The 13917-nt window shown below is 27.5% G+C and overlaps 1 protein-coding gene across 4 annotated transcripts in view; it reads right to left on the reverse strand.

The window, feature by feature from the left end:
- LOC129981331 (uncharacterized) overlaps window positions 1–13917 on the reverse strand; it is a 73153-nt gene that overhangs the window by 9852 nt on the left and 49384 nt on the right. For 3 of the 4 annotated variants that reach the window (XM_056092121.1, XM_056092123.1, XM_056092120.1), the window contains exon 2: window positions 4524–4892. In XM_056092121.1, coding sequence (XP_055948096.1) covers window positions 4524–4748 — 225 coding nt within the window. In that variant the 5' untranslated portion in view covers window positions 4749–4892. Of the gene's footprint in view, window positions 1–4523; window positions 4893–13622; window positions 13755–13917 lie in introns of those variants that run through there. The other variant, XM_056092122.1, reaches the window with a different exon arrangement.

A 13917-nucleotide genomic window follows, 5' to 3' on the forward strand; every position in this document is an offset into this window, starting at 1 on the left:
GGAAACTTTCTGATTTTACTCATAATCCTAACAAATAAGATGTTTTTTTTCTGATTAAGATTCATAAGGCATCAATTATTTGAATACAATTGCTATAGAATTGAAGAATGTATGAGACCATGATGCACAAAATTAACCAACGGAACTGGTCTCCCGCAAACTTTTAGGTATTTTCCAATATAGGTTTAATCATCTCTCCCCCCCCCTCGCATAAAATTATGGATCTTGGATGAAACCGCAAATATTTTGCATGGCATTGATGAATGATAGTTACGAAATATAAATCTTTGGCTTAAAACAAGCCTTTTTACTGAATTTATCGCGAAATTATGTATTTTGGACACCTTTTTGCGGTTTGACAACAAAATTTGACACGGAAACTATAGTTATAGTCTCAAAGTAATATACCGAATTTCGTTGATTTAAGTAATTGTGTTTATGAATTATTGCATTTTCATGCATACAAAAGTACAGACTGATAGACGGACAACCTTTTGATGAATCTGATTTAAGTATGATGACAATCTATATTTTAGATGCTAAAGCTTAGTACCTAATTTTATTTATATAGCTGTTTGCATGTTGTAATTGCTTGAATTCATTTTACTCCGGTTGTTTGAGTCTATTTGTACTCAAACAACCGGACAAATAGACTTCTTCTAAATAGTTTTGCTCAACATTTAAAATAAATTCAACAAATTTTGTGAAAAGACCATATAAGAAATTTCATTTGTCTACAATAAAGCGGTTTTGAATTATCATTGTTATAAACAGACAGGCTGGCTAAACAGCCATAACGACTCAGGAAGGTCAGAAACGAAGAGTTTCATCAAAATCTCGATTTGAAATTTGTGAAGATTACAATTATTTTTCTTTACTTCATTTGCGGTAAAATAAAAACGGAATATTACATTATTGTATTATCTACCAATCTCTTTGAGTTTTTGCGGCTATCGAGTTCACTCGTACAGGAGAAGCCAGGCAGACAGACAAACTTACAGAGAATGGGTTTCGTTCAAAATTTGACAGAAATTTACACATTTGTTAGCAATTCCTATTTCTCCAACCTCCATTTAAGCTAACTTCAGTAATTACAATTTAAAACTGTAACAGAAAAACAGTATAATTTCAAATGGATTTTTTTTTTGAATTTGTATTTCAAGTAAGAATGTTTTTAATTAAAATTTGAAGTTGTTTACTTTCTTACTATTAGGTTCATTGCGACAGTTTTCTCAATATGCTCATTTTTATCTTTTATTGCATTAGTTATTTTATATGAAATTACTTTATTTTGATTTATAACACCGTCACTATTTTTATTTGATTCCAATGTGTTAAATTTAAATGAGGGCTAAATCGTTACAAGAGGAGGTCTATCACCTATTCCAAAACATTTCGTTTTTAAGTAATAAATAGTTTCAGCATTTTCACCGGTACGTGTCCAGAAAGAGCCACCCAACGATTGTTCGTAGCAGGTGAAAGGTTGGAAACCGCCGGTGTAAATAAAACCCCATTCCGATTCATGTCAGAAGGCCAAGGTATCCAGAACGTGTTTTTTTCAATGAAAGTACCAATACATGTTGGCAAGCGTGGAAAAAACTATTCGCTTTATTTTGACCTAAGCCAGACTTTCGCTTTCTCCAGACGCTGAAATAAACTGTCTGTTCGGAATTTACATATGGCCTCGGCATTGTTTCACCTGATCTAATTTTACCTTCAAAATTAAATTAATCAGCAATTACTTGAAACGTCTGAAAAGTGACCGCAACCTACTTAAACTATTCCAGTAAGATTGGTTAAATGTGGATGGCGGGTGGATCATGAGACCAATATTTTGCTCACGGGTTAGTTTTTTTTTTTTTTCTTCTTTTTTTTAACTAATTGCAGAAAGGTTATCAGCAAATGCAATAATTGAAAGAAAGTAGGACTTTGGACTATTCTAGTCTATTATTACAACAATTTCTTTTCTATTTTTATCGTATATTAAAAAATCTTCCTTAGTGCAGGTTTTTCCCAAAATATAAGATAAAATGAAAGGTCACACCGACAAACTTAAAGGCAAAACCCAATAATTTTCTCAAGGGCAGTTTTTTTACTGATTACTGAAAGTTTATCGAGGAATGCAATAATTTAAAGATTTAAGGATTATGGGAAATTCCAGTCGGTTGCTGCAATATTTATAACAGTGTATTTTTTATCCTTTATTAATAAAGTCTTCTTACACACAGAATTTTACCGATATATAAAATGAATCTAATGATCATATTAACAAACTTAAAACAGGTAAATTGAATATTATAGAAAATTTCTGTTAATAAATTCACATAATTATATTTTAAAAAAATACTTGAACGAAAGAAATGTTTAACTTTTAAAATAAATACTTTAAGGTGTTAAATTAGAAAATTAAGGAATAGAAATTATAAGAGCCTGGCAGAAAAAGCGAATCTTTCAAATGGATTAATATTCTTGAGATCATAGTCTGCTTCAGTTTATTTATTATCTAAATTAATAAAATAATTATAATAGTATTAAACCAGTTTATTAATTACCCTTTTCTTACCTTTTATGATTATAATTTATATTCAGCATTGAAATTAATAAATGTAAATAAGAAAAACTGTGTAAAATAATTGAAGCGATTTGCCATAACAACATGATTTGCACAGTTTTTGAATTTTAATTTCGTCATTAGATATGAAATGTTTAATAATTAATAATACAGAGATGAAAATATTTCAAATCAAATTGACATTGGAGTCAATTTCCATGTTGTTACAGTCGAATGACAAATGTAGCTACTCATAAGTGAATACTACCATAATAAACATTAAAATTCAAAATTTTAAAACAACATGTTGTTTATTTTGCAACTGTTTCCCTTTGGTAATAAAATTTAAAACCAGATTCTGAATTGAATTCTATGCTCGGTTTATACAGTTCATCTGGTTATAAATCATAGATATCTGGAAGAATTATCTCAATGGATTACGAAAATATTCCTCTAACAAGGGCTATTAAATAAATTTCAAATACTTAATTTTTTTTTCTTTATCAGTAGGAAAATAGACACAAATTTGTTTAAATAATTATCCAATTATCTTAATGGTATACTCTATTAGCAGCTCTAATGCCTCAAATGATTGATGATACGGTTTCATTGTCCTTCAAGTCAATATAATATTGATAAAAGAATTGCAAAATCGAATATTCATGTAAAAATTATAAATAAATATGAGAAAGAATAATTAAGAAGGAAAGTCATTGTAAAATTGTAAAATGAAAATTCTCTGTGAATACAGACATGAAAAGTTGAAGCATACTGCAGTGTTTAATTTCGTTCTTCGTAATAATCATAAAATTGAAAATTATGTATTACAAACAATATCAGCATTTTATCTAAAACGTACTTTTTAATTCATATTTGAAGGTAAAAGCTTCATTCAAATTTCAATATTTCATTCAAATTTCAAAAAATTTCTCCTTTAAAAAATTATATAAAAATTTTAAAGTCATTTCTAATGATAATCCAAATTAAACAAATTGCACTATTTAATTCAGATTGTTATTAAATTGATACTGATAAAATTAGCAATAATTAAAAAATATTTTTTTCAAAATATAAAATTATTATTCAAATCAATAAATTTAGTATAATTATTAAAATTAATTAGTGTAATTATTATAATTAAATTAATGATGATAATTATTATAATTATTAAAAATAAATTCATAAAATCATTTTTCTTATGTTCAATTTTAAATTCATATTTGGTGCAGAAATTTCAATGTTGTCTGTAACAAATATGTAAAATTGACCGGCAAAACCATATAAAGAAGAATTTTCAGCTTTTAATTTTCATTTTTCCTCATTAATTATTTTTAATTATTATTTTATTTAAAACTGAAACTGAATAATATTATTCACTCTATAATAATTTTATAATGATGAAATAAATTAAAGTAATAGCCCATCTATTCCTTATTTATAAATATCTAAAATCATTTCAAAGCAGTTAAAAAGTTTCGAATAAACTATACTATGAAGAAAAACTGAAAAACTGTTGGATGGATGCTAAAGAAATCACAATGATGAAAATTTGGGGAATATTTATTACAATCGAACTAGGCTATAATATTCAAATAATTATTTTCTTTACTCTTCGAAATCAATTATTTATAACAATTGCAGTATTTTTTTACTCATATTATTTTCTTTGTTACTAATTAATTGCTAATCAACTAATTAAAATTGCAAACGGTTATTAAGGTTTCAATATCAATAATTCAAAATACATTCCAAAAAAGAATCAAGTTGGAATCATGAAATAATTTTGGTTTGCTTGCTTTTTTCACCATTAACATTCTCATCTTCAAAGGCTACGACTTCTCTTTATAATTGATTTATACGAAGGCCAATAACAACGGTCGATTATTTCAAGTAAAAATGCAAACGATATAAACAAAAGGTATGTCCTTGTGATTAATTAGACCTCAGTTTCCAAAATAATGAAGTTTCTTACCCTTTTCTTGGTCTTCTTCTCTTTAACTTCTTTGTTTCCCTTAGAACCGATGTTCTCCTTCTCCCTGATGTCCTCTGTACTGTACGGCTTCACCATCTTCTCATCACAGCCCATCCTCTCGTAAGGGGAGACCGGTGCCGAGCGGGTCATCTTGGAGAGAAACTTGAGCTTCCTTCGCAGTCCACTTCGACTTTTCGTCTGATCGCACTTCACTTTCGACAGCATGGTTGCCTTGCTCGAACTTCTTTCTGGAGCGGGTTTTTCGCCACCAAACAACTCAACAAGAGGATCAAAGTCACAAGTTGAAGGTTCTTACCGGCTGAACTTTGACATGCCTTGAAGTCTCTGCCTGTATCCTAACTTCCTTTCCTATAGTAAATATAAATAAGTAATTGGAGCTAGGTTTTTAATTGTGAGAAACAAAATGAAAATTTTGTTATTATTTATTGTAAATAGGCAAGTCACGTATTGGAGATAGGAAGTGAAATACGAACAAAATAACTTCCTGGTAAAAACAATGTCAATGCCATGAGATGTTTCTCTCTTGTTTCACAATGACTAGCCAATGCAAAAACTTCAAGATTGGAGATGTAAAAGGCTGTTTAGATGAATCATGTGAACTTGATGTACTTTATTAGTGAGTTTGTTTATACTGGAAATAAGCATAAACAAAAAGGTCGTGCATGTTATTAGTTAAAAGAGAGCTAAAGAAGTCAGAATGAGCTTCCTTGTACCATTCATTCTTTAATCATTTGAATAGTTGAAATGCAAAGGCCAAAAAAATATCGCCGAGAAAAAATAATTTTCTTTTGAAGGCTAAGCATTCTAAAGCAAAAATAAATTCTAAATATTATTTTTTCGTGTTTGCCTTTGAAAATGAAAAGGTCGATATACTTGAAGGAGAGCCAGTCTATATTTCATATTATTCCTTTAAATTATGAATGCTAGTTAACTATTAAGCTTTTATGAACTGTGCATTATGAGGCTTGACATAAGGAACGGGATATCCCAAGTTAAAGTTTGGATTCCACAAAATATCCATCTTCTCCGCGTTGCAGAGAAATTTGAAGAATAGGACTGCCATTGTCATCTGACTAGGCTAAAAATAATTTCCATATATTAAGATAATTATCGCATACTATAAAAAAATGTCCTACTTGCAATTTAAAATAATTTTCATCAGAAATTCGAATAACAAGTGTAGAGAAACTAAACATTCTTTTTAAAGTTAGTCAAACATAAAACCAAAGTTTATATTCCTTTTATGGATTTGTACAGAAGTTTATATTTGTTTTTTTGGATAAAAAAAGTATGCACATTTTAGGTCGCATATTTGAGCAGTATTTTAGATTTTATTGATAGAGACAGCAAACCTATAATTGATGTCAAAATTAGACAAACCGTTAATATGCAAATAAAAACATTAGAACAGCAAAACAATTCTGAGTTAGAAGCATACCACTGCAGTACTCTTAAATATTTACAATTTTATAATTCCTTTTTTATGAATAATTATGTGAATTTTCTAATGATGTTCAAAGAACAATGTTAGTTTATACACACAAATGTAATGTAGCATCATATATATATATATATATATGATGGACAAAAAAAATTATATCAAGTAAAAAATTGCACTTTTTTGAATAAAAAAAATACAAAAAACATTAAAGTCAATAATCTACTAGTTTTATTAAATTTCTAAACAATAAATTTACAAAATAATTTTAACTTAAGCTATACATTGTGGTTAAAGTAGCAATGTAGAGGGTATCATTTGAACTAATGCCTTCAGATTAAAGTGGGAAAAATTCATTATATTCCATTACGATTTTTCATTGCGCTAAGATTTAAAAGTTCAATGATCTATCTCTGTCTTAAGAAAACAAACACTTTTCTAATCTTGTCGAGTATGCAAATTAGAAGTGGAAAGAGCTTAAAACTATTGGTATGCTAATCAGCCAATGTTTACATTTCACATTTGATAAAACTTTATTCTGTTTAATTTCGGCAACCTTTTCCTGAGGCTTAGCAGGTATATTTTACTCGATTTACATAGTCTTTGAAATGACACCGAATGTGTTGACGGATGATAAGAGGTATTCGTTTTATTTGTGCAGCTTATTTGCTTTTGTTTAATGTAAAGGCCTGCAGTGTCTGTGAAGCAGCGTTGATCATGACTCGAGTGCCATTTACTCGCAGTTTATCAGAAAACGTTTTAGTTTTGGTTTTAAATTTTGAAATTTTTGAGCATATCTTTAAATTGTATTAATTTCAAAGTAAGTAATAGTTTTAAAATTAAATTCTAGTCCCTTTAATTTGGTCCCTTAAATTTAAAATAAATCCCTTTAAATTAAATTCAAGTCCTTTTAAATCCCCAATTTGTCTTTTTGAGTTAAACTTAAGTGAATATTAACAATAATTAATCACTTCACCACTAAAGTAAACGTAAAAATGAACAACGTAAAGTTTTAATCCTAAAATATTCATCCGATAAATCAGAATCATACTTTCAACGAATGCTCTTTTTCAGTTTCTATTACTCTTCTGCGCATTACAATAAGAATTTCTAAATAAATTAATATTGATTTCTAAATACAGTTACATATACTGTTAAAACTTGTTCATAATTTTAAATCTTTATCTCTTTAAATATGACAACTTAAGGAAAATAAATGTCTTTAGGAAAAAGCACATTTATTTAATCGAATGGAAATTATGTTATTTGGTTCTAGGCATTCATTTACTTTGTTATGACTGTCATTGGAAACAACAAAAAAATCGTAGAAATAATCTATGTTTTATTTGTTTCTTTTTGCTTCAAACTGCTTTTTTTTCTTTACTTCAAACAGCATTTAGCAAGAACTAAATTTGCGTTAAAAAGGTGCAGTGTAGATCCTTTATTTTTTAAAGGAAATCTTATATTCAAATCATATTGTAAGGAGGACAACCTTTAATTGAGATGTCAATTAATAAAAAGTTTTCAATGCTCCAGATAGACCGTTATATCTTATAATTTAACCCTTTAAAAGGCCATTTTTTTTTTTAGTCATAGTATATTAAAAAGAAAATTTAGGATTGAGATTGGCATAAGAAAAGTGATTCATTTAGCTTATTAAGTAAATTTCATTCGATTAATTGATTGCGTTAATTAATAATTAAGTAACAAATCAAGACACGCCATTTTGTGTGAGATAAGGAATGAAACATCTAAGTTTTTGAAAAGTTTGTCAGAACTTATGCCAACCTACATAACTTCTTACAAAGATTGAAAATTTTGGTGGAAAGCATACTTCACAGTCCTTGAAAGGGTTAAATCGCCAAACATAATCGTATCGGAAAAAAAGTAATGGTCATTTTAACAGGACAAAATTGCATTAAAGACAAAATTGTTCAACTCTCGAATGATTTGACAAGGTATAAATCGTCAGGGAGTGATAAAAATATTAAATTCGTATTCTTACAGCAAAAATTGCATGATTTAAGCAAAGGATTTATTTCTCGAATCGTCACAAAAGCCCAAAAGATTCAAAAACCATCCCCACAATTTTTAGAAAATCGTTTTTTCTTTTTGTTTCAACAGATTGGATACTTTTGCAATCTAATTTTAATCTGTAAAAGTTTCAGATTTTTTTAAATGAATTTTAAAAAGGTGAGATTAATTATATCTAAATTATTTAATGTAGTCAAATTTATTATAGTCTTATTCTGAATTAATTATTAGTAAATAAATTCAGAATAATAACTATCTATAATGGAATTTAGATACATAATATTTGATATACACGTGCGTTATATCACGTAATGTTTTATTTTGATTTATTTCACTTTAATTTCAATGACAAGGTTAAACAAAAAAAAAATCCAGAACAATTTCTCAAAGCAAAATTCAAAGAAAATGAAGTAACAAATAGAATATTTCAAGGATTTCATTTAAACATAAACACGACTTGTAGCATCCTCCTCCTATACAAAAGCCTGTTCAGCATACAAAATATGACACCAGTTATATAACAACAATTGCTTCAAAACACGGTTTCTCCTCTCATCCATCTTTTGCATGCATTCATTTTTCAATAAGATGAATGTTCTTGACAAATCATATAAAACTAAATAAAATCCACGCGGTGCACCAACACGTGGCAAAGAAAATAGTTTAATTTCTATTATTAGAACAACTACAATAATATTTATCTCTTCAAATATTAAAGGCACAGATTATGTTTATTTTCCCCACAAATTAAAATTATTCTAAGCAAAAAAATATCCATCATATTTTAGATAAAAAAAATTTTTTTAAGTTAATTTTTTTTTTCTATTTTACTTAATTACAGCTGACATACCAGTATGTATACAAAAGTTTTCAAAGAAAAATCATTGATCAAATTTCTACTGATGATGATAAAAAAAGAAATGTCTTTAGTTTTACATGAGACAAAGCATATGCTGAACTTTTAAAGCTTTATTTAAAAACAATTTTTAGTGAAATGTATTCAAACGATATTCACATGACACATGTCAAGTTTCCTGCACCGATTCAATTTTTGAATCTTTTGCAGGTGATAAAAGGATATTGCGTCATAGAGCAAAGCAAGGCTTTAATAAAGCATTCCTATTCAAGACTTTAAATGGCATGCTTAGGAATTTTATTACTATTAAATAAAATGTTGTTTCAGTATAACATCTGCTTTAACTCTAACTTTTCTAATAACTTATTCTAAGACAGTTTTCAAACCATTTAATCGAATATATTTTTATTACCATGATACTATTTTTTCAAATCACTTACTAAGAATATTAAAATTTCTTTCATTTGATGCTACGAAATTTCTATATCGCCTCGCAATATATTTGAAGTATTTATTGACTAAGATTAATATTAAGACCTGAGGTAGAAACATAGCATTTTATTTGAGAGTAATAAAAATGACAGTTATCCAATTTTAGGTTTAATCGTAAAATAGTGATTGCAAAGGAAAAATTGCAAAAAATGTCAATCGGAAATTGCAAGAAACATTATTTCCTTGGGAATTAAAATACATTTGGAAATTAAAATGGAAGCTAACTTAACATTCATTACATAAAATGGTATATGAATGTTAAGTTAGTAAGGAGACAGTATAAAATTTGTCAACTTCATAAATATACAAATTTTAAAAAATAAAAAAACACATAGAAGCAGTCACGAACACAAAACTTCGGCTACGAAAATGAACTTCGTTTTGAAAAAATCTGATTGAGGAAAAAGAAAGCGACTTTCTCTGGATAGATGACAGCGTCAAACGCAATATCCTATTAAGTCAAGCAATAATACTTGAGTATGCAGGAGCTGTTCCTAACCACTTTTAGACGTGAAGAAAATGGCATAAATTTAAATTTCTTATTATTATAGAAAAGTCTCATGGATTCAAATATACCTATTTTTATAACATAAAATGTTATAGACACAGCAAATAGATTTTTAAAAAAGGATACATTACCAAGAATGTTAAGTAGTAAATGATATCTATCGTCATCTGAAAGAAAGTTAATTCCCGCAGTGTCAAAAACCACATGACAAACGTACCAGCGCAAATTGTCTAACTGCATCTTTTATTTATAAGAAGAGAAAATCGAAGTATGTTTTTTTCTCCATGCAGAAGTAAAAACATAAGAGTTCAAGGCTACAAAAATAATCCGAGTCTGAACAACTTAGGAGAATTGCTGTTTGCTTTTTGCTTCAAAACTATAAAATCCATAAAAAGTCGCTAAAAATTAGATTTTATTATATCTCGGAATCTCTAAATCGCGGCTATTTCTTCGTAAGACTTCCGAATTCAAACATTGATGACAAATTTGGGGTGAAGATGTCTGCACAGAAATTTCTCAACGTGGTTCCAGTTGGAAAATTGAAGCTTTATTGAAGCAAAATATTGTCAATATATATTTATTTTTTAAACTTCAATAAAGTAACAGTAGACAGTAGATATGTAAACAACAATTAATAAAATATCAAATAGGGAATATCTTCATATTTTTTTTTCACAGTCCAATACCGTCTTTAAAATTTTAACGACCAAACCCGATCAAAACATTTGATAAGACATGTCAAGCCTTAGATTTCTATATTTGTTTAATTTAAATATATTGATGCCTCATTTGGAAATGATATGAAGATTATTTAGAGTATGATATCCTAATTTGCAAGCATGGTCAGATGTACAATAACTATACCTGAGTTGGCAATTCCCGCTTCAAATTTTCGCGCCGCAGAATATTTGTCCTGCGACAACCGATTTAACATGTCCCAGGTTTTTCTATACGATGAATCTTCAGTGGAATCGGGTTTGAAACTTGAATCTTACAATTTAATATAGCTAGCCTTTAAATTTTTTTTTTCGAGCTTTTATTTTTTTCAAGTAACACTGAAAAAAATATTTTGTATAAAAATGTTTTGAAAATTCAGATAAAAATTCTCAAAAGTGATCGATTAATTTACTAAGAGCAGAGATTTATCTTTTTCATGTAGCGTGAGGTACGGTTACGAGAACTTAATCATAACCCTTTCAAAATATGCTATAAATCTTCAATCAGTAATTTTTTTTGTTCGAAATACCATTTTTCTGACAATACAAAACCTTTTTTCTTTACATAAAAATGTTTTCATTTTAAATAGTAGGGAATTTAAGGTGATATGCTTTTAATTCCTACTACGTAATTAAAAATTGCATTTGGAAACGTCAATAAGCAATGAAATGAAGCTTTAAAAATTTATTTATATTTTTGTGTGGATTATTTTTGTTTGGATATCACGCATTATCAGATAAAACAACACTGGTTAAAAACAAAAAAGCATGGGGGAAATATGCTGCTATCTTATCTTCTTAACCGCTTGCTTACAGCAGATGAGGTGATATTTTGATAAAAATGATAATATTCAACTATTGATAGTGTACGCACGCATTACCCTTAATAGAACAAATCAATAAAATCAATTTATCATAAGTCACGGGAGATAATCTATGAATAGAAATGTTCAAGGAATGAAAGGCGTGATATTAGCATAAAAAGAGATATCCAACGTACAGTTACTGATGGAATTCATTGCACTGATAATCTCTTATCATCTGTCAGAATATTTTAAAATATTGACCGTTAGTTCAAAATACTATATAGTTATACAAAAATCAACAAAATTTCATTTGATGAACATGTTTTGATATTTCTCTCAAGTAAATTTGGGTAAATCCTGCTAAATTTTTAACCATTTAAAACATTACAATTATTAAGTCCCTCCGAGTGCGCCTTTTTTCGAGTGTTAATCGCATGGTACTTAAAATTAAAAATGAAAACAAAATTTAAAATCAGGAGCATAATAGCATATATATATATATACGATTCATATTAAATATAAGGTTCATTTCTTCACACTATTGCATAATCAAAGCGATCTCATTTTTCAAAACTCCGATTAATTCTGTCGTATTTATTGTGTTCCAAACTTATTTGAAAGTTTCAATTAATAAAGAAATTAAACGTTATGTGTATTATTACATGAAGTGTAAATCTAATCATTTCTTTTAAATAGTATGGAAGTTACAAAAGTTTAATAAAATTTTTAATAGAATTGTAAAAAGTTGCCATTTATTACTCCTTCATCTTATATTAAAAATCCAAGAATAATATCTAAATTGATTAAACTCGTATATATATAATCTGATATTTTACTTTTATGAACGAAACAAATGTTACTGAGCTTTTATTATTTCTTATTTGCTTGTTTCTTTGATACCCTCATTTCTATTGAAGTAAATAGTAAGTATAAATTTAATTTATTTTAATAAATTCTTAATTAAATAATTAATCCAGCTATCAATTCATTGAACCCAATTTTGAATACTTTAATAATCCAATATACTTGCTTTTCAATACGAAAGAATTCACAGATAGTTTTAAAAATAACTTTGGAGTTACAACCAGTAAGTTGAAACAAAAAATTCACATTAACTATTTGCCAAATATCATAAAAATCTATAAAAGGGTCATTTAGGGGTTATAAAAACAAACAAAGTAAACATAGACCAGTAAAACAACGGATACAGTTATAAATATCAAGGATGTATTCATAAACTTCCGCATCTCAAGATTAATTTTTTTTTCTTACACTTTAAGACTTTTGTTTCACTATAGAACCATAAGTTAAAATTTTATTTACATTAATTATTATCTAATATTGTGATTATACACTTTTATAAATAAAAATCATATACTATAGTTACAGGTAAGGAACATAACAAGAATGCATTTTCATCTTTTTTATAAGTAGCATTTTAAATAGAAAACGGCTATTAATAAAATTATTAAAATGTCGTTTATTGAGTATTTTAATACAAGTATAAAATATTAACAGAAACATTAATTTATAATTTTAGAAGGATTTACAGTATTTTCAAATTTTTTTTAATTTTTATTATAATTAATTTATACAGAAACATTTGATACTGCTGTAAATAAAAATAATCGTGTTTCTGCACATTGTTCCGAATACGAGACAATATGAAGAAATCCATTTTTATTCCTTCTGTTGTGGTTAAATTTTTCTGTTGTGGTTAAAAATCTCCATTTTTATTCTTGCTGTTTTGGTTAAGGAATTATCTATATTATATTCCTAATGCCTTTTGGAAAAAAAATCCCCATTTTTATTCCTGCTGTTTTGTTGAAAGAAACATCTCATTTTTATTTCTATTATTTTGGATGAATAATCATCTCCATTTTTGTTTACACTGTTTTGGTTACAAAATCGTCTTCATTTTTATTCATATTTATAATAAGAATTAAAGCGAAAAAATAAGAATTAATTAAAATGAAAAACTTTTATGCTCCAGGACATCAAAAGTTTGTTTTAAGAATATTTTTATTAAATATATTTTTTACGAAAAAATAATTTTATTCTCATCGAAACCGAAAGATTAAACATTTACTACAAACCTATCAATAAAAACTTAAACTATTATAAATTTTTTCGTTACTAACATATTTAAGAAACTATACTGAATGTAATTTTACTGAATTCCAGTCTGGATCAACTGATACAATAAAATTATATCAAATATTCCTTACCTAAACACCAAACGCTCCTTATCATATGCCTAAGACTGAATTTAAACCATGTAAGTTTGAGCTCTCACAAAATCATATGTCTTCTACCTTGTAAACATCAAGCTTTCACTGTCATTGCGCAAAAGGACTTCATTTAATTGCATTATAAAAACCTTCAAAGTACGTCGACATTCTTATTTCGAACATTCAGCTGCCACCTATTGTAAATCATATACATCTTCACCTGAACCTTGCCTAACGTTTAAACTGTAATAATATTTTGTCAAATCTTGATGGAATTTATGTTTTTCTAAGC

This window comes from Argiope bruennichi, chromosome 8 (genome assembly GCF_947563725.1).
Source record: "Argiope bruennichi chromosome 8, qqArgBrue1.1, whole genome shotgun sequence".
Taxonomy (NCBI): Eukaryota; Metazoa; Arthropoda; class Arachnida; order Araneae; family Araneidae; genus Argiope; species Argiope bruennichi.